Source organism: Zea mays, chromosome 10, assembly GCF_902167145.1.
Source record: "Zea mays cultivar B73 chromosome 10, Zm-B73-REFERENCE-NAM-5.0, whole genome shotgun sequence".
Lineage (NCBI taxonomy): Eukaryota > Viridiplantae > Streptophyta > Magnoliopsida > Poales > Poaceae > Zea > Zea mays.
Window position 1 is genome coordinate 137,193,584 of NC_050105.1, and position 21,293 is coordinate 137,214,876.

The 21,293-nt window shown below is 49.0% G+C and overlaps 2 protein-coding genes across 2 annotated transcripts; one reads left to right on the top strand and one right to left on the bottom strand.

Moving 5' to 3' along the window:
- Positions 1 to 4,199: 4,199 nt before the first annotated feature.
- On the bottom strand, positions 4,200 to 5,204 carry LOC100283895 (RING-H2 finger protein ATL2L). Its single transcript, NM_001156793.2, has one exon. It carries the CDS (start codon positions 5,047 to 5,049, stop codon positions 4,564 to 4,566), a length of 486 nt encoding a protein of 161 aa, NP_001150265.2. The 5' UTR covers positions 5,050 to 5,204; the 3' UTR covers positions 4,200 to 4,563.
- A 196-nt stretch (positions 5,205 to 5,400) lies between these two features.
- LOC103642860 (flavanone 3-dioxygenase 2) lies at positions 5,401 to 13,656 on the top strand. The gene is made up of 4 exons (XM_020545505.1): positions 5,401 to 5,447; positions 7,150 to 7,240; positions 8,541 to 8,801; positions 13,393 to 13,656. The coding sequence occupies exons 1-4, from the start codon at positions 5,401 to 5,403 to the stop codon at positions 13,654 to 13,656; spliced, it is 663 nt and encodes a 220-aa protein (XP_020401094.1).
- The last annotated feature ends 7,637 nt before the right edge of the window (positions 13,657 to 21,293 follow it).

The window sequence follows — 21,293 nt, forward strand, 5'->3', positions numbered from 1 at the left end:
AGGTGTAAGCCTAATTCCCTTTCAGCCCCGCCTCCTCCTCCTCCGTCGACGGGGAAGAGGACGGGGCGAGCTCGAAGGTTGTTCTTCCACCACGCGGGGAAGATGTCGTCGATCCCGCCGCCGACGGGCGGACTGTCGGCCGCCACTGTCGCTGTCGCCCGGCGGCGGAAAGAGTATCATGTCGTAGCTGCCGTCGAGGGACATAAACTCAAGGCTCCCGAAACGGAGCACCGTCCCGGGCTGGAGAGGTTGCTGGAGACTACCCATCTGGAGCTTGACGGGAAGCTGTTCGTCAACACGCAGTAGGCCCCTACCTAGCGCGCCAACTGTCGGCGTTTCGAGACCAGGGGGTCCCTGAGCCGACGAGTGAAGTGTCGCCGCGTGCCCCAGCCCAGATGGGTCGACGCGAGGCCGAGCGCGAAGGGGGGAAAAGCGAGGTGGCCGGAGATGGGCGTGAGAGAGGTGGAAATCCCGCGGCCTTCGTGTTCGTCCCGCGCCCAGGTTGGGTGCGCTTGCAGTAGGGGGTTACAAGCGTCCACACGGGGGAAGGAGCGAGCGGCCTCACGCGAGCGCCCGTCTCGTCCTCGTCCCCGCGCGGCCAACCCCCTCTAAGAGGGCCATGGTCCTTCCTTTTATAGGCATAAGGAGAGGATCCAGGTGTACAATGGGGGTGTAGCAGAGTGCTACGTGTCTAGCGGAGGAGAGCTAGCGCCCTAAGTACACGCCATCGTGGCGTCCGGAGAGATTTTGGCGCCCGGTGTGTGATGTCGTGGCCGTCGGAGGAGCGCTGGAGCCTGGAGGAGGGACAGCTGTCGGGGCCGTCGAGTCCTTGCTGACGTCCTCTTGCTTCCGTAAGGGGGCCGAGAGCCGCCATCGTCAGGGAGCATGCGGGACGCCATCATCGCCTATCTGGCGGAGCGAGCCAGATGGGACGCCGGTCTTGTTCCCCGTAGCCTGAGTCAGCTTGGAGTAGGGTAATGATGGCGCCTCCTGTTGACGTGGCCGGTCCGCGCCCTAGGTTGGGCGATGCGGAGGCTCCTCCGAGGTCGAGGTCGAGTCCGTCTTCCGTGGCCGAGGCCAAGTCCGAGCCCCTGGGTCGGGCGAGACGGAGTTCGTCGTCTTCTGGGGCTGAGCCCAAGTCCGAGCCCTGGGTCGGGCGGAGCGGAGTTCGCTGTCTTCCGGGGCTTAGCCCGAGTCCGAGCCCTAGGTCGGGCGGAGCGGAGTTCGTCGTCTTCCGGGGCTTAGCCCGAGTCCGAGCCCTGGGTCGGGCGGAGCGGAGTTCGCCGTCTTCCGGGGCTTAGCCCGAGTCCGAGCCCTGGGTCGGGCGGAGCGGAGTTCGCCGTCTTCCGGGGCTTAGCCCGAGTCCGAGCCCTGGGTCGGGCGAAGCGGAGTTCGCCGTCTTCCGGGGCTTAGCCCGAGTCCGAGCCCTGGGTCGGGCGGAGCGGAGTTTCCCATGGTGTGCGGCCGGGCCCGACTACCTGTCAGCCTTACTCTGTCAAGTGGCACCACAGTCGGAGCGGCGCAGGCGGCGCTGTCTTTCTATCAGACTGGTCAGTGGAGCGGCGAAGTGACGGCGGTCACTTCAGCTCTGTCAGCTGAGGGGCGCGCGTCAGGATAAAGGTGTCAGGCCACCTTTGCATTAAATGCTCCTGCGATTTGGTCGGGGTTGCTTCTTGGCGAAGACAGGGCCTCGGGCGAGCCGGGAACGTATTCGCCGCTGGAGGGGGGCCTCAGGCGAGGCGGAGATCCTCCGGGGTCGGCTGCCCTTGTACGAGGCTAGGCTCGGGCGAGGCGTGATCGAGTCCTTCGAATGGACTGATCCCTGACTTGATCGCACCCATCAGGCCTTTGCAGCTTTATGCTGATGGGGGTTACCAGCTGAGAATTAGGAGCCTTGAGGGTACCCCTAATTATGGTCCCCGACAATAGTTTTGCATCACAAGATGATTTCAAACCAAAACATTGTCAACTATAAAGTTTTATAACTCTTCAATACCTACAACTTTCATGTTGGTGGTTTTTTTTTCTTTCGAGGTCGTTTTCAAAATTCAAATTTTTAATTTTTAAAATTCAGACGTAGTTATCGTTGACAAGATGACTTCAAATGAAAAAAAGTTGCCAACTACAAAATTCTATAACTTCTCAAGATATACAAAGTTTATTTTGCTTGTTTGGTCATTTGTTTATCTCACATGATGGTTCTAATAATATACACAAATTTTATATATCTCTCTCGTAGAATATAGGTTTTATGAACAAATTTATTTGTATTTTATCGTATACGAAGAAATGTTCAAAATATATAGTCAGCACCATAAGTTGCATGCGGGCCGGGGCCCTAGATGATGGCAATGTGGCATGCACTATTACTGTTCTCTCTGCCAATAAGTGCCAATCATATATGCTGGCGGCTGGCCTCATTCGCTTTGTTAGTTCGGAGCTGTGCTGTCTAGCCTTTTGCTTGTCCTTGATTCTTAGATCAGAATCAACACTTGGGGTCGAAGGCCTATTAAATGGATCGCCAAGAAGGGCTACCAACGGAATAGAATGGCCCGCTTGCTTGATGAAGCAACCTGAACTGAAGGGAACTTATCATATGATTGACCTAACAGTATGTTGAAAAAAAGGCCAGATTTTTTAATGGATTCAACCGCTATTATTACCGACTACGGAATGCAATTATGCATGGGCACGCGTTTATTTGCTTTCAAAGGCGACTAGTGAGTGCTTCAATGCGACAATGAGGCGTTACTGTGCTAGGATCACTTGTCATACCATAATATGGTTATGTATCAATATCAGTTTATAAATAAATAAATAGTCCCTCGCAAAACATGTGGTGCCACGTACTGATCACACTCGATTGCATATGGCTTTGCCTGCAATCAATATAGTCAGGTGAGGTCGTCTACTGCATGGCATATGCTAAATACTCGATCCAGAACGGAGATGATGCATGCGTTGCGAGTGCTTTGCGCTGCCTGCCACATGCATGTCGTCCCGCTCCCGCCCGATGCGCACGCAACTGTTGATAAACAACCTGCCATGCCATTGTGAAAATTAAGCTTGCGCGCTGATGCACTCCGAGTTTGGCCGCTCCAAAGTACGTACACTATTAATTAAGCTACTCGATCCACGGACATGTACCGCGCGATATATGTGTACGAGCTTATTCCAAAGTCCCAACGTTTCCTATTGCGTGCACGCTCGGATGCGATATGATACGTACCGCCACGAGTGCGCGCGATGCAGAGAATGTGACCTCTAACCACAAGACGGGAAGAACGTGCATAGCCGCACCTTAATTTCTCCATTTATTTATTTGCAGTGTTAGAGATCATCAATCAGATACGCAGCGTTAACGCCAGACCCATCAACGGTAGGGGTTACGCTGCATATATAAACATGTGGTTGAGGACGGTTTTTATTCTAAATTGTGCAACGAGCACGAGTACTCCCCCTTCTCTCTCTGCATGAAGATTTTGGTTGCACGTGCCCTAGCTTACTGCTTTTGTTAGAGACACGAGGGGTGTTTGAATGCGATAGAGCTAATAGTTAGTTAGCTAAAACACTGCAAGTGAAATTAGCTAGCTAACAGACATATAATAGCTGGCCGAACTTGGAAGTAGATCACCATTCACCGCTCGAAGCATGAACACTCCACACTCCACACTAACAAGACGATAAATCCCGTACCGTCCTGTTTCAAATACCGTTCCTCTCGATCGTTTTTTGATGAATTGGTTGGGAACCGATTAGAAATGATCCGAAAAACGATTTAGTTAGTTTTCGGACCGTTTTCGTATTTACCGTTTTCTGAGTCATGATGATACCACTTTTCTACCGTTTTTATATAATATGAGATACATCTAGCGTATAATTTATTTAGGTTACAAACTTTTGTTGTGTTCAAGTGAATGAATAAAAGAAAAAGAAAAGCTATAATTACTATAAATAATATGAATGAAGAAGAAGAGTTGTTTGTGTATTTTTAATATCTTAAAAATTAGGCAATACATCACTTTATTATGTATTTGTGGAAACTATAAAATATTTATCTTTCCGATTAGACTAGAGTTTATCGTTTTTAATCATTTTTTGAATAACCGAGGATTCCGATCCCGTATTGCGACCGTTAGTTTTCGTTTTCTTTTTCATCCCCGGTTAAAAAAATATATGAAAAGACCGTTTTCATCACTAGTCCACACCCTATATATATAGCTGGCCGGCTGCGGGGTCATTTGCGCAGAGAAGCCAAAACAGTTTCTGGAGTATTTTAATGTACAAGAGCGTTGGCCGTCCAAGTGTCCAACGCAGGCACACAATATATCGTATCGCGTCAACAAGTACTTTATGCCAACCTCCTCCGGTTAATTTAACTTGCGCCCATTCATTAATAACATCAGGTTGGTGGTTAGTCCATCGTCCTAATCGCGATCAGTTCACGGTTGGTCCGCCCCCATCCGGCACCAGTGCCGCGCGCCTGAAAGCCAAGCACACGGGCACGGGCACGCACGTCACGTGGCAAGGAAACAACCAGGTACGGACGGACGGGCGACTATACTAGCCGTCGCCAAGCCGTGCCATGCCAAGCAGGCCGGCGCGCCGGCGCGGCAGCAGGTGGGAGCGGCACAGCGGGCACGTCACCTCGCCCAGGTCGATCCAGCGGTCGATGCAGCGCGCGTGGAACGCGTGGGCGCAGTTTCCCAGCCGCCGCACCCCGTCCGCCGCCTCCAGCCTCTCCAGGCACACCCGGCACGTCGGAGCCGCCTCCGCCCCCGACGACGGCGACGGAGCCACCACCATCAGCTCCAGGAACTCGACGAGCGGGAGGTGCCGCTTCACCGCCTCCGGCCCAGGGGCGTCCCGCCCGCCGCGGGCCCGCCCGTTGATCACCGGCGCGTGGTCCTCGGGGTCGTAGGGGAACTCGTAGAGGCCCAGGAAGCAGAGGACCAGCACGACCACCAGCGCCGCGGCGTGGATGGTCTTGAACAGCGCGGCCACGGGGCGCGGCACCGCGTTGCAGTAGCAAACCAGCGGGAAGGTCATGACGGCCGGCGCAGGAGGACGGATGAAAGAGACGCTAGCTGCGGCTAGCTTGCTACCGCGAAGGTCGGCAGGAGGCCGCCGCCGTGCGCTCCGGAGGGCACAAAGGCGCGGGCTGCGTCCGTGTGGATATATAGGGACGAGACGACGAGGCAACCAACCGAAAATAAGAGGGAGGGAACATGGCGGCTGGTGGACCGCGGGGGCGGGGCGGGGCGGGTGCAGCGTGGCTGTCGTTGTGGATACAAGTCGTGGCCGGCCCGGATGGCATGATACAGGGTCAGTTTTGGCGCGTGCCGTGCTGTCGTACGTACGGGGCCGGCATCGGATCGGCTAGTGGAAAGCGCGACCGAAATGGCGAAAGCCGGCGTCATGTGGCACATGAATATTCGCGAGAAACGGTGCATCGCACGGCAGGGGACGCCTACCGTTTCGGCTTTTCTCGCTGTGATGAGTACTCGTCCAGAAACCGACCGATCATGCACATATGCCGTCACAGCCAACACGGATTTGGCGTGTTCCTGTTGTCCGCCTGCCGCAACCGCGAGTATTTATACTAATCAAACAAATCAATGAAATTATCGCATGATCTGATTTGCAAGATATTATTTTTTCCTTTCTGTTCTAATTTATGAGGATAAAACAGTTTAGAAAAAAATATGCTTGGTGATTGAAAGAATCATGCTGCGCAATAGGAGTGTAAATATTTTCGAGGTCTCCGCCTCGCCCGACCTCAGGCTCCGGCCTCGGGAGGAGGTCTCCACCTCGCCCGACCTCCGGTCTCGGGAGGAATCGCGTCCTCGCCCGACCCTGGTCTTGGCCTCAAGAGAAGTCTCCGCCTCGACCGACCCTGGGCTCGGACTGACCGTGCTGATAGGGGATGCATCATTCCCCTATTCCTAGCCTGCTCAGGCTACAAGGAACAAGACCGACGTCCCATCTGGCTTACCCTGGCGACGGGTAATGATGGTGCCCCGCGTGCGCCATGACGCCGGTGGCTCTCAGCCCCTTACGACAACAAGGAGACGTCAGCAGGGTCCTCACCGCGCTGCCAGCTGTGCTCCTACAGGAGCTCCTCCGGCGGCCACGCCATCACATGTACTCCCTCCGGTTTCCTATTAGTTGTCGTTTTGGATAAAGTTCGAGTCAAACTTATAAAATTTTGACTACAAATAACTATTATGTTATTTAGTTTTGGAACCTAATATTTATATGCACCAATTTGTCATAAAAAGTACTTTTATAAAAGTATAAATGTATTAAGAGTTCATTTGTATTTTAACAAAAAACATTGGTCAAAGTTATATTTTGGAGACCGTGTCGTTGTCCTAAACGACAACTAATAGGAAACCGGAGGGAGAGTACAACGTCCAAGCTCTCCCCCAACAGCCACGTTGGCATGTACACAGGGCTTAGGCACTCCACTGTCGGACACGTTAGGGCATAGCTACGCTCCCCGTTGTACACCTGAACTCTCTCCTTGCCTCTATAAAAGGGAAGTCCGGGGCCACCCTGAGGGAGGTTCGCGCGAGGGAAGCGGCGGACGAGCTCTGTGTCCCCCTCTCCCTTACGCGACGCGCTTGTAACCCCTACTGCGAGCGGCACCCCTGGTGCAGGATAATACAAGGCTTGTCCCACATCTTGTGTTCCATCCCGCGCCAACTCATCTGGGCAGGGACACGTAGCGACAATTTACTCGTAGGTCCAGGGACCCCCCGGGGTCGAAACGCCGATAAAACTAAAACTACTCCTAATACATAAGGTAAAAACGATAAGTAGATTTGATTTGATCGTTTGTGAGGTTTTAATTGGCTGTAGCCCTTTATCTATATAAAAGGGAATATCTAGACCTATTACAAGTCATTTTTTAAATTAATCGCATAGATTTAGATAACAAATCATGTAAAAAACTTAGAATAATAACTGATTTTACGTACGCGGGGCATATTTATTCAGTGGTCTACATACAGAGTAGTCGTCATCATAACAATTACTGAATATAATATAATCTAGCAAACGGATGTTATTCTTGTGGTATTTCAAGCATTCTCTTTTTTCTAACTCGAATGGTGGACTGACATAATGGAGTCCAATTTTGGGCAGGGAGATAGTCAGCGCGTACTGCTGCGAGGTCCGGCTGCTCGGCATCCGGCTTCTCGGCATGATCTCCCTCAGCCTGGGCCCCCAATTTTTTGCATTTTAGTCCTTACTTGGAAAAAAATTCATATTTGGACCTTAAAAAATTTTAATGTCATTTTTGGACCCTTTTCTCGGCGCCACATATTGTGACGCCGAGGTAACACTGCTCGGCGCCACAGATCTGTGGCGCCGAGCTCCTCTACTTTGTTTGCTCCTGACAGAGCATGCATGCATGTGCTGGGCTGAGACTAGCTTATTTTTTATTTACCCTCTAGCTAGAGAATGTACTGTCATCCGGACGCAACCGTCTCTGTGCACAATAATACAAAAAATTCAGCACTGGCAGCAGGATGTGCCGTCCGGTATCATACTGTAGTGTAGGTGTCCAAAGGCTGACAGAAGCACAACATAGAAAATGGACGGAAGTATGGTGCAATACGTGCATGTGTACTCATTAGGCTTTTGAGATGACAACATGCTGAGATGACAACAGAGAAAATGGACAGAAGCTGGCATGGCGCAGTACATGTATGTGTACTCATTACGCTGGTGCCATAATAACAGAGAAAATAGACGGCCAACTTGAGTACGTGTAATGTATGCAGAGTATGTGACCGCTCAGTGCCCCAAGGTCCGTAGGGCCCCGTTTATTTAGCTTATATCAAATACATATACGTCACAGATAAATCTCTATTCTTGTTCTTTTTGTTGTGTCTCTTTAATTTTATAGCAATCATCTCTTCGAAGTCATGCAACAGTCTGTTTGAACGAATACTAAATATGTGCGGTCAAAAAGGTAGATTAATATGGTTGCAGCCGGCTCCTAGCAAACCGTGTCTTGTGAACTGTGACGTGCCCTAGAATCTAGCTAGACGACATTTAATTTAGTACTCGTTGGCATGCAGCCATGACGAAGTAGCTAAGTAGCTAGCCACTAAGCCACGCGCACCTCTATATATAGGTGCATGCCTGCAGTAGTATAGCGTTACAAGCAACTCCTAGATAACTAGGTACTGGGTCCCTGTTACTGCGAGCAGCCGAGCAGAATAGCAGATGACAGTAGTAGCTAGAGGGTAAATAAAAAACGAGCTAGCCTCAGCCCTCAGCGCATGCATGCATGCCCTGTCAGGAGAGAACAAAGTATAGGAGCTCGGCGCCATGATTCATGGCGCCGAGCTTAGCCACGTCGGTGCCATGTCAGGCTCTCGTTGTCAACGGAGCACGTACCTCGGCGTCATAGCCTCTGGCGCCGAGAAAAGGATCTAAAAATGACATTAAAATTTTCTAAGATCCAAACATGAATTTTTTTCCGAGTAAGGGCTAAAATGCAAAAAAATTCGGGCCTGGGCCTCTAGGAGGACTACATCGAGAATGCCCTCGGCGAGCAGGAGCAGCATATGGCGCTGGCGGTGAACTACTACCCGCAGTGCCCAGAACCCGACCTCACCTACGATCTGCCGAAGTACACGGATCCCAACGCCCTCACCATCCTCCTCCAGGACCCCAACGTCGCCGGCCTTCAGGTCCTCAAGGGCAGCGGCGGCGGCGAAGACCAATGGATCGCCGTCAGCCCCCGGCCAAACGCTCTCGTCATCAACCTCGGTGACCAGTTGCAGGTAACGCGTACGTAGCAAGGTTTTAAATAGCTGGTTAATAGTGGCTATTTAGTCGGCTATAGCCTTTGAGGAGGTCTGGAGCTAAGAGATGTACGGTTTAGCGCTAATCAAAATTAGCTGTTAATAGTCTTATTTAGCCCGCTAAATAGGTAACATTAGCTCGATTTAGCTACTAAACATGTAATTTTTTTACTACCCGAATCTTTGAAAGATTGAGGCCCAAAAACAAATTGTGGGCAGGTTCTTTAACTTAATGTTTGTTAGGTAGTGGTTAAATGACTTTTACATGTGTCGTTGAACGTTGAATTTGCATGCATGTTGATTTATTATTGAACATTTGAACTACTAGTTTGAACTGTCTGCTTCAAATACTAAACATTTAAACTATCTATAAAGTTATATCATGTTTTTTTTAAAAACCTGCTAAACGGAATAGCTTGCGGCTATAGCCAGCTATATAGCCTTTATAGCTTATCTACGTAGTAGTGACGCTGACGCTTTCTGAAATTGTTGCCTTGGATTTCCATGTGCTCATACTCATATACATGCATCCATGCAGGCGCTGAGCAACGGCGCGTACAAGAGCGTCTGGCACGCGCGGTGGTGAACGATGCGCAAGAGCGCATGTCGGTGGCATCTTTCCTGTGCCCGTGCAACAGCGCGGTGATCAGCCCCGCGGCCGCGCTCGTCGTCCGCGACGGTGACGCGCCTGTGTACCGGAGCTACACCTACGACGAGTACTACAACAAGTTCTGGAGCAGGACGGAGCCTGGACGACCAGGAGCACTGCCTGGAGCTTTTCACAAGCACCCAGCCCGGCCAGTAAATGCAGTACTAGTAGCTATATTTGCAAGTACGCGCGCGCGTTTGAGGCTTTGTTCATTAATTCGCTTGAACTAATAGGTTTATTTGCTTCGCATACCTATTTCCTACTGTGTTGTGTAACAAACATGTCCTAGCAATCTTTCTCGTACTAAGCGCTTATTGTATATTTTACATAGGAATCGATGGCACGAAGGCTTTAGATTACCATGCACAGATACCAAGATACCAGGACCTAGAGGGCATATGTACTGTTTAGCGCTTGTTATATTCGTAAGTTTTCGATATTTTCATATCAACATCTAGTTGTTGCTAATCGCATATTTTGATCTATGTAGTCAAACTCATGTGATGTTGGAACTGTATTTGTAAATAGTCTTTCATGATCCCTCCTAGAGGTAGCGATTAGAACTCCGATCATTCGAGTGGTGGCTATTTTGTTTGTGTGTGTCATGCACTTTCATCCTTTATTATACCTAGAGATGGTCAAACAGGTCGCTCGGGCCCAGCGAAGCCCGGTCCGTTTTGGGCCCGGTCAGCCAGGCACGGTTAGAAAATCGGGCTGGGCCGTCTAAGCTCACAGGCTCGATTTTCTGTTCGAGCCTAGCCCGCATCGGGCCTAAACGGGCCAGCCCGACCCGTTTATCACGGAAAAGCGGACCGAAAAGCGGGCTAAGCGGTCCGGTAAGCACGTTTTAGTGTAAAAAACGTGTTTAATGGGCTTAGAGGCAAACAGGTCGTGTCGGACTAGCCCACCGTGCCTAGTTTCCCGTCCGAGCTCGACCCGCTTATTCGTGCTGAGCTGTATTGGACTTGGACCGGGCCTAAACAACGGGCTTCGTGCTGGGCTCGCGGGCCTCGTGCTTATTGGCCATCTATAATTACTAGCTGAGTGCTCGTGCGTTGCAACAGGAATATATAATACCAGTATACTACGATAACTTATATACAAAATATGTGTTATACTGTTATGAGAAAATGTTTTATAATCAATTTGTGATTCTGGTCATACATAAATTTTGTTATTTTAATCTATCCGTTTCACCACTACATTGCAACCATCAGTATCATGCAGACTTCAATATATGTCACGATTTACATGGTCTCATCATTGGAGAGCACGTTCCACACATGCACCATACACTTTTGGTTAAACAAAAAGGCAAGTGTGTGTGTTTGCGAAGAGAATTAAAGGTAAGTCGGCATAAAAGCTACCCCAACGATGTCGAGGATGACGAAGTGGTCATTGTTGTCGGTCCTCCTCTCCGTCATCTCCTGCGTCAAGATGACGCCACGGTCCTCGATCTAGTAGTCGTCGAACGCACGCGACATACCGAGTACTGATGACTCTTGGTTGGGCTGTAAAACGAAGTGCACCCTTAGGCTCATCAGCAAGGTAGTACCTCTGGCCGTTGCACCACCAGATGCGTTACTTCTCTACATACATCATGTTCAACGACACTCACACAACGTCAGCAATGGCCATCGTCCCAACGAACAAGAATTCATGGCCGGTCAGTAGCGACTTACGTGGCAGGTTGGGCTTCAGGTGGACGATGCGCTAGACGATGTGATGGCGACGTCGTCGAATGCGATGCCCAGAACAACCCGAGAGTCGTCAACGTTGGCGACGACCATGAGGTCCCCCTGCTTAACGATGGGCAGCACGGAGCAACCGCTCTGCACCGCGTCCAAACGGCGGCTGCACCAGAGCTTGTCGTACATAGCGGCACATGCGGCCACGTAGGACTGTTTCTAGAGGTCGAACTGGCAGTCGCCAAGTTTCTTCTCGTCGTCGATGAGCGACCCCAACGCGAGTGCCTCCTGCTAATGGTGTTTGTTCGGGGTTTTCAAGTAAGAAACATGGATTCATGTTTGGCGTTGGTTTATAAAAATGACTCACAAGTCAGATCCATGGAAAAAATATTACGAAGAATAAATGTCACGCATGCAAAAAAGGAATTTAAGTTGAAAACATTATTCAAACAAAAGAAATTGCATGCAAGACTTTTCTTTAAATACTACTCCCTCCATCCAAAAATATAATTCAAGAATTTCGGTGGTACTTATCTACTATTACGCATTGTGGAAAGGGTAGCAGGTGAGCTTGAGGAAAGATGTAGTAGATGTGTTTCCTGTTATAGATGTTGTCGGGGACCATAATTAGGGGTACCCCCAAGACTCCTAATCTCAGCTGGTAACCCCCATCAGCACAAAGCTACAAAGGCCTGATGGGCGCGATTCCGGTCAAGGCTCCGTCCACTCAAGGGACACGATCTCGTCTCGCCCGAGCCCAACCTCGGGCAGGAACAGTAGACCAAGGCAGATTCACGCCTCGCCCGAGGGTCTCCTCAAACAACGGACGCACCTTCGACTCGCCCGAGGCCCAGCTCGGGCAGGCTTCACGGAGAAGCAACCTTGGCCAGATCGTCATGCCAACCGACCATATCGCAGGAGCATTCAATGCAAGGATCGCCTGACACCTTATCCTGATGCACGCTCCTCAGTCGACAAGGCCGAAGTGACCGCAGTCACTTCGCCCCTCCACTGGCTGACCTGACAGGAAAACAGCGCCGCCTACGCTGCTCCGACTGCTGTGCCACCCGTCAGGGTGAGGCTAACAGCCGCCAAGACCGGCCTAAGGCGCCATAGGAAGCTCCGCCTCGCCCGACCCCAGAGCTCGGACTCAACCTCGACCTCGAACGATGGACTCCGCCTCGCCCGACCCCAGGGCTCGGACTCAACCTCGACCTCGGACGACGGACTCCGCCTCGCCCGACCCCAGGGCTCGGACTCAACCTCGACCTCGGACGACGGTCTCCGCCTTGCCCGACCCCAGGGCTCGGCCCCCGTCTCGGCCTCGGAAGACGGTCTCCGCCTCGCCCGACCCCAGGGCTCGGACTCCACCTCGACCTCGGAAGACGGTCTCCGCCTCACCCGACCCTAGGGCTCGGACTCCACCTCGACCTCGGAAGACGGACTCCGCCTCGCCCGACCCCTGAGCTCGGACTCAGCCTCGACCTCGGAAGACGGTCTCCACCTCGCCCGACCCTAGGGCTCGGACTCAGCCTCGACTCCGGAAGACGGTCTCCGCCTCGCCCGACCCCAGGCTTTGGACTCAGCCTCGACCTCGGAGGAGTCACCGCCTCGCCCGACCTCAGGCTCGGACCGACCACGTCACCGGGGGCCCATCATTACCCTACCCCTAGCTATCTCAGGCTATGGGGAACAAGACCGGCGTCTCATCTGGCTCGCCCCGGTAAAACAGGCAATGATGGCACCCCGCGTGCTCCATGACGACGGCGGTTCTCAACCCCTTACGGAAGGAAGGAGACGTCAGCAAGGATCCGACAGCCCCGACAGCTGTACTTCCACAGGGCTCAAGCGCTCCTCCGACAGCCACGACATCACATGAATAGGGCGCCAAAACCTCTCCGACAGCCACGACAGCATGTACATAGGACTCTAGCTTCCCTATGCTAGACATCTAGCCACGGTGCCCGGAACCTGACCTCACCTACGGTCTGCCGAAGCACACGGATCCCAACGCCCTCACCATCCTCCTCCAGGACCCCAACGTCGCCGGCCTTCAGGTCCTCAAGGGCGGCGGCGGCGGCCGCGGCGAAGACCAATAGATCGCCGTCAGCCCCCGGCCAAACGCTCTCGTCATCAACCTCGGCGACCAGTTGCAGGTAACGCGCGTTCGTAGTGACGCACATCGGGCCTTGGGTTTCCATGTGCTCATACTCATATACATGCATGCATGCAGGCGCTGAGCAACGGCGCGTACAAGAGCGTCTGGCACCGCGCGGTGGTGAACGATGCGCAAGAGCGCATGTCGGTGGCGTCTTTCCTGTGCCCGTGCAACAGCGCGGTGATCAGCCCCGCGGTCGCGCTCGTCGTCCGCGACGGGGACGCGCCCGTGTACCGGAGCTACACCTACGACGAGTACTACAACAAGTTCTGGAGCAGGAGCCTGGACGACCAGGAGCACTGCCTGGACCTTTTCAGAAGCACCCAGCCCGGCCAGTAAATTAAATGCAGTAGTAGCTATATTTGCATGTACGCGCGTTTGAGGCTTTGTTGATTAATTAATTCGCTTGAACTAATAAGTTTATTTGCTTAGCACAACTATTTCCTCTTGCGTTCTGTAACAAACTTGCCCTAGCAATCTTTCTCGTACTTTCAAGATATGAAAAACTTTAACTTTCCCCGCACCGGCTGCTTTTGTATTAGGGCTATTTAAATTTGTACCCTTAATTTTGCCACCACCTTCCTCATTTTTAACTGTAATCGTGTTTTTTCTCAGTTTTACCCTTCTACTCTACTAGGTGAGTGTCCGTGCGTTGCAACGGAAACAAATAATAACATGATAACTTATATACAAAATGTGTCTTATATTGTTATAAGAAAATGTTTCATAATTCATTTGTAATCCTGGTCATACATAAATTTTGTTATTTTAATTTAGTTGTTTCACTACTACATTGCAACCATCAGTATCATGCAGACTTCGATATATGCCACGATTTGCATGGTCTCATCATTGAAGAGCACGTGCCACACCTGCCGGTACAAGTTCCCTCGTACATTTTCAGTCATCACGTACGCACCACCATACACGCTTGCTTAAACAAAAAAGACAAGTGTATGTGTCTGCGAAGAGAATTAAAGGCAGGTCGGCACAAAAGCTACCCTGACGATGGTAAGTGGTCATTTCTGTCGGTCCTCCTCTGCGTTACATCTGGCACCAAGATGATGCCACATACCTTGATATAGTAGTCGTCAAACGTGCACGACATGGCGAGTACCGATGACTCTTGGTTGGGCTGCCAAACGAATTGCACCCCAGGCTCATCAGCAAGGTAGTACACCTAGTCATTGCACCACCGGATGTGCTACTCCTCTACATACATCTTGTTCGAGGACACTCACACAACGTCAGCAACGGTCGTCGTCCCAGTGCACAAGAATTCATGGCCGGCTAGTAGCGACTTACGTGGCAGGTTGAGCTTCAGATGGATGATGAGCTGGACGGCGTGACAGCGCCGTCGTCGGATGTGGTGCCTAGAATAACCCGAGAGTCGCCAGCGTTGGGGACGACCATGAGGTCCCCTGTTTGAAGATGGACAGCGTGGTGCAGCCGCTCTGGACCACGTCCAAGCGGCGGCGGCGTCGGAGCTTGCCAAACACAGCGGCGCATGCGGACACGTAGGACTGCTTCCAGAGGTCGAACTGACAGTCACCAACACTACATCAAAATCATACACTTCCTACGTTTTTAACTTTCTACAGCTTTTATAACAAACCGTAGGAAATAAATAACTTTCGAGAGGCAACTGATACCTCTAGGAAATAAACATAACTTCCTCTCCACACAGAATATGTGATAGGACAGTCCAGGTTCGATTTAGAGCACCAAGTTAATTATATTACCGATTTTGGTTTGATTATGTAATATTTTGATGTTCGTGCTACAGCAGCAGCTCATATTATTAGTTCTACCGCTGTGAAGAAACTATCTAGTGGACTATATCGAGTATCTTGCCTAAGCAAAATGAGCTATGTAAGTACTTCAAATGGATCTTTGCATTTTTGTTTATGAACTACGTATTGCAATATATTCTGGTGAATTGATTCACTGAAATATATTTAATTTAATTCACTTTTTTATAAATTGTTGTTTTCACGTGGCAACATGGTTGGTAAAGATCATCCTATGCCTACAATTTACAAATCAGAGTTCACTGTTATTTGTGACTTCCCATCAGAAATAATATTGATAGCAAATGAAAATGGTACTTTCTTGTTTTTTTCATTAAAATTTAGTTTAATAATCCTTAAAAGTACAACATGTCCGTGTTGAAAGTTTTTGTACTGTTCCCAGCCTACTAAATGGTTTCTGTTGACTGTACAGAAAACCGACTTGATATATTGGAAGCTGCTAGGAAAGCTGACCGTGGTCCAGATAGATTGCAAGCATCACCCATTGTAATCTCCAACAGAAGAAATATATGTTTAGCTGCTGCGAGTATACATGTAAATGGAAGATTTTTCGCTAATTCATCTTCTCTTCGCTTGAATACTTTTTATCAATTTCGCTAAAGTTCTTGTCTCAGTCAGCTTATGTTTATACAGATTGTTTCTTCCTTAAGAGTTGAGAGCACCTAGAGGGGGGGTGAATAGGTGATCCTGTAGAACTTAAACTTATAGCCACAAAAACTTGTTAAGTGTTAGCACAATAGTTGCCAAGTGGCTATAAAAGAGTCTCAACACCACAATACCACAAGAGATCAATCACAGAGATGACACAGTGGTTTATCCCGTGGTTCGGCCAAGACCAACGCTTGCCTACTCCACGTTGTGGCGTCCCAATGGACGAGGATTGCAATCAACCCCTCTCAAGTGGTCCAAAGACCAACTTGAATACCACGGTGTTTTGCTTTGCCTTTCAATACCCCGTTTGCGAGGAATCTCCACAACTTGGAGCCTCTCGCCCTTACACTTAAGATTCACAAAGAAATACGGAGTAAGGAAGGGACTAACAACGCACACAAGACTCAAAATCAGAGCAACAACACGCACACAAATCGCAACAAGAGCTCGCAACACAACTCAATGAGTTCACAACTCAACAAGAGCTCTAGATGCTATCACAATGAATCAAATGCGCGGAATCGATGTCTTGGTGCTTAGGAATGTTGTAGGAATGCTTGGTGTACTCCTCCATGCGCCTAGGGGTCCCTTTTATAGCCCCAAGGCAGCTAGGAGCCGTTGAGAACAAATCTAGAAGGCCATCCCTGCCTTCTGTCGTCGGGTGCACCGGACAGTCCGGTGCACACCGGACACTGTCCGGTGCCCGATTTCTTTCCATAAACGGCACAGCCGACCGTTGCTGACCGTTGCAGATCTGGGAGCCGTTGGCGCACCGGACAGTCCGGTGCACACCGGACAGTCCGGTGCCCCCTTCCGACCGTTGGCCCGGCCACGTGTCGCGCGCAGATCCCGCGGCCGACCGTTGGCTCGGCCGACCGTTGGCTCACCGGACAGTCCGGTGCACACCGGACAGTCCGGTGAATTTTAGCCGTACGCCGTCGGCGAATTCCCGAGAGCGGCCTTTTCACGCCGAGTCAGCCTGGCGCACCGGACACTGTCCGGTGCACCACCGGACAGTCCGGTGTGCCAGACCGAGCTGAGTCTTGGCTGTACACAGCCAAGTCTTTCTCCATCTCTTCTTTTTTCTTCTTCTCTCTGTTTCTAATACTTAGACAAGTATATTAGTACACAAAACCAATGTACTAAGGCTTAGAAACATACCTTTAATTGTGATTTGCACTTTGTTCACCCATAGGCATAGATTCACATTTGAGCACTTGTGTTTGCACTCAATCACCAAAATACTTAGAAATGGCCCAAGGGCACATTTCCCTTTCAAGAGTCACCCCTGAATATGTCTTGTTAGTTTTCCATCCTGAAGCACAGGTGAACTTTTGCTCACTTCTTGTATATCTTGTTCATGGTCTGAAGTAATTTAAGCCCCCTTTGCTATTTATGCTCTTATACATTTGAGCCACAGGAAAATCTGATTCTAAGTGGTGGAACATGCTCCCTAGATGCTTCTACCAATGACACACATGTGGTGCAAATAGTTACACATCCAGGAAAAGTCTTATGTTCTCAATTGATTCTTGCGGCTAAAGGTTTAGGCGAAGCTATAATCATAATCTAGGATGTTGGCCTTTCTCCAAGAGCAACTACTCATTCTTTGGTACATCACTTTGGCGCTTATCTTCCTAATTCTCCTAATACTTTTTATACTTGTTACAATTCAATCAAGTGACTTCTGTTGCATACTATGTTTATACTGTTCAAATGGTTGCCAACATCCCTTGAGTCATATCTTTGTATCTGTGCTTTGTCTAGCATTAATCTTGGGATAATGATAACTTTTGAATTTTGATATATATCTGCCATCCCTAATTTACAGTCATCTTCTATCAGACTATCCCTCATAATAAAGATGTGCTAATCTTCCTTTTGAGTAATAATAAGGGTTTCATTCCATGGCTAAATATACCATTTTTCTGTTTTTTTTTGTGTGTGTTTAGATTACTGAATTGGAACAGGAAAAAATCCATAAAGTGCTGAATACTAAGTGGATCGAGCGCGCACGAGGGTTGTCGTAAAATGTCCGCCGTTATTAAGAGGGCTAATGAATTCCCAATCGATTGTAGCTACATGCATGAAGGAGTGCGCACAATGTCTGACGTCCATAGGATCGTCAACTATTTCATGCAAGCATCCGCACAAGTGTCCTACTATATGTTATTATGTTCTCATACTTGAGACTTTTATTATGACTATGTATGAGATATTGTCTCTTATTAGTACTGAATGAGATGTGTCTTATTATGACTATGGATGAGACTTTTGTAATGTAATTGATGAGACTATGGATTTAAATATTGTTATGTGATTGTGTGTGAGATGTTTTATGTGAAAAATATGTTGTGCTATATATTTGTTATGATGTGGAATGTGGTGTAAAATAAAAATAAACAACATTTGTAATGTTGGTCAAATTAACTTCCTAGAGGCTTATTGGGCCGTAGGAAGTTAGCTAGCTAACTTCTTAGGGGCTATAGTCAGTCGTAGGAAGCTAACTTCCTAGGGGCTACAGTCAGCCGTAGGAAGTTAGCTGGGGCTACAGTCAGCCGTAGAAAGTTAGTCGTAGGAAGTTAATCAGCTGACGGCGCTAACGGCGTGAAGCTACTAACTTCCGAGAACCTACTAACTTCCGAGAGGCTTCTTTGGCTGTAGAAAGTTAGCTAACTTTCTAGAGGGCTCTAGGAAGTTAAGCTAACTTCCGACAAAAAATTTCCGAGAGCCAAACTTCCGACAGGATGGCTTAACTTCCGAGAGTTTAGCTAACTTTCTAGAGTTTAGGGCTAACTTCCTAGGGTTTAGGCTCTAGGAAGTTTACTATTTTAGTGTAGTACAAACTTCTTCTCGTCGTCGATGAGCAACGCCAACGCGAGCGCCTCCTGCCAGTGGTGTTTGTTCGGGGTTTCCATGTAAGAAACATGGTTCATCTTTGGCGTTGGTTTATGAAAATGACTTACAAATCAGATCCATAAAAAAATATTATGGAGAATAAATGTCACACATATAAAAAAAGAATTTATTTTGAAAATATTATAAAAACAAAAGAAATTGCATGCAAGGCTCTTGTTTAAATACTAATGTCTCCGTCCAAAAATATAATTCAGTAATCTTGTTGATAATTATCTACTACTACATATTGTACAAGGTTAGCAGGTGGGATTTGGGAGAGATGTAGTAGATATTTTTACTGTAACAAATATTGACATAAACACACCTGTGGTGTAGTGGTAGCTATGAGCACATTTGCTTGAGGGGTCGCGGGTTCGAATTCCATTGGAGCCACATATGTGTTTTTTTAATTTAATTTTAGCTAGACGTGAGAATGAGAATGAGCTTTGTGAGAGTGAGAACGAGAAAGACACCCAATCGTATATTTTGATCTATGTAGTCAGACTTATGTGATGTTGGAACTGTATTTGTAAATAGTCTTTCATGATCCCTCCTAGAGGTAGCTAGCGATTAGAACTCCAATCATCCCAGTGGTGGCTATTTTGTGTGTGTGTCGTCCATTTTCATCCTTTATTATACCCAAACGTGGGGCCGCGCGCGAGGCGCACGCATACTCGGCGCGGAGGCCAAAGCCCAGTACGCGTACCCGCGCACCGGCGGCACGCGGGCACCCGACGTGTTGGCCTCGTCGAGAAGCAGGAGGACGCGAGCGCTGCCTGTCCGCCCGCGCCTCCACGGCGTCGCCTTGGTCCGCGGCGCGCTGCCCCGCCCCCCTTGGTTTTCGATTCTCTGTCTCCGCAGCCACACACGCTCGCAGCTCGCTCCGCGTGACGCTTTACAGCTCCAGGGTTACTCACACTCACACAGCAGAAGACAGAGCACCGTTTCGCCGTCCACCGCTAGCTTATTACTACTAGTATTGGGTATATTATATATGTGTTGCATTGCTCGCAATCGTGAGGCTGCTCATCATCAGCTGCTGTTGATACGATTCTTACGTGATATGCCAGCGTAGATGGACGAGTAAGAAGAAGAAGTGGTTAAAGTCCTTCATAGGATCTGGAAATGCCACCAACATTAAGAAAGTGCAAGTTGGAGCTCCCACGTCTGCCCCTATCACGGAGACGCGGTGACCAACAACTTCGGCATCGTCGTGGCCTTTCTAATGGGATGTCTCGTATCCTAATTGTGGTAGATCGAGAGATGCCGTGAAGACGTTGAATCATGTCTCGGGGGAGCAAAAGTTGCTACGGACACATTTAGGACGTGTTTGGTTTGCGAATTCAATTGATCCGGCATGAGCTGCTCCTGCATGAGGTCGTCCGTTGTTTTTCTGGGAGTGAACCGGTGCTGCATAATTGCACTTCTAACGAGCGCTACATGGAGCATCTGATGTCGGACGACACAGATATGTGATGTAAACCAAACAAATATAAATATATTAGGTTCAGATATAGGACGGATGATTCCGGACGCCGTTGTCCGGCAAACCAAACACGTTGTTAAGTATGTGTTTGAAACCACTAAGTTTTTTTTTTAAAAAAAGTGTTCTATCAGTTTATGTCACAGTTTATAGAAATATTTAATTCTCAGTTTCTTAAAAACCAAGAAGTTGGTCTATCCTATCTAAAAGATAAAAATTGGATGCTTCCAAACATGAGCAAAGTCATAAGGTTTAGAGGTTAGGATTTATGTTTTGCTATGGACAAGGAGACGACGACGGGCCAAGGGTGACGAGTGAGCCGCATGGGAGGAAGAGGAGCAACCAGGGTTCACGTTTTGTTTTCTGTTTTCACTGTTCCGAAATTTGACTTTTGTATTTTTAAATTTGGAACCGAAATAGCGTAGAAACTGGAGCGAGAAATGCATCTCGGACGTGACGTGAACGAGAAACAGATAGTTCGCGGTTTATTGCCCTTACCGAGCGAGAGCCGAGAAGTGAATCCCTAGCTAGGAGCAAAACACCATTGATATGAAGAAGGAAGACAGAGCGGTAAAGAGATCAGAGAGAGATTAATTAAGAAAACAAAAAAGTAGTAAACCTATTGATCAGATAGTAATCTGTATATTTGGGAGTGTGATATTAGTGGACTGCAGAAACATCTCCTAATAATCTGAACAAAAAAGTATATTAGGCTAGTCCATTACTACTTTATTTTGCGGGAGTTGTATAGAGAAATTGTTCAAGATGCTCTCTCTCATTAAAAAAAATGTAAACTATGACACGGAATAGGAATAGGGCAAAAAGAAAACCTTCAAAACCAAGTCACCATTACTGTTGCCGCACCTATCTCGGTGCGTCATGGAAATGCTCAAGCTCTGCCTCCAAGCAAAGCAAAGCCAAGCCCGCCCACCCGCTGGCACGTGGGCTCCGTGTGCCAACAGTAGTTGGCAGCAGTTGGTCGTTTGATTGGCAAGCACACACACGAGCTTCACTTCAGCTGATTCCACTCCCCTTGCTCGAGGTCTTGCTCAGTCCCGCGCGCCAACCCAAGTCCGAAGTGCTGCAGTTCACAACTCCGTCCACCCACCTACAGCTACAACTAGCCGGAAACA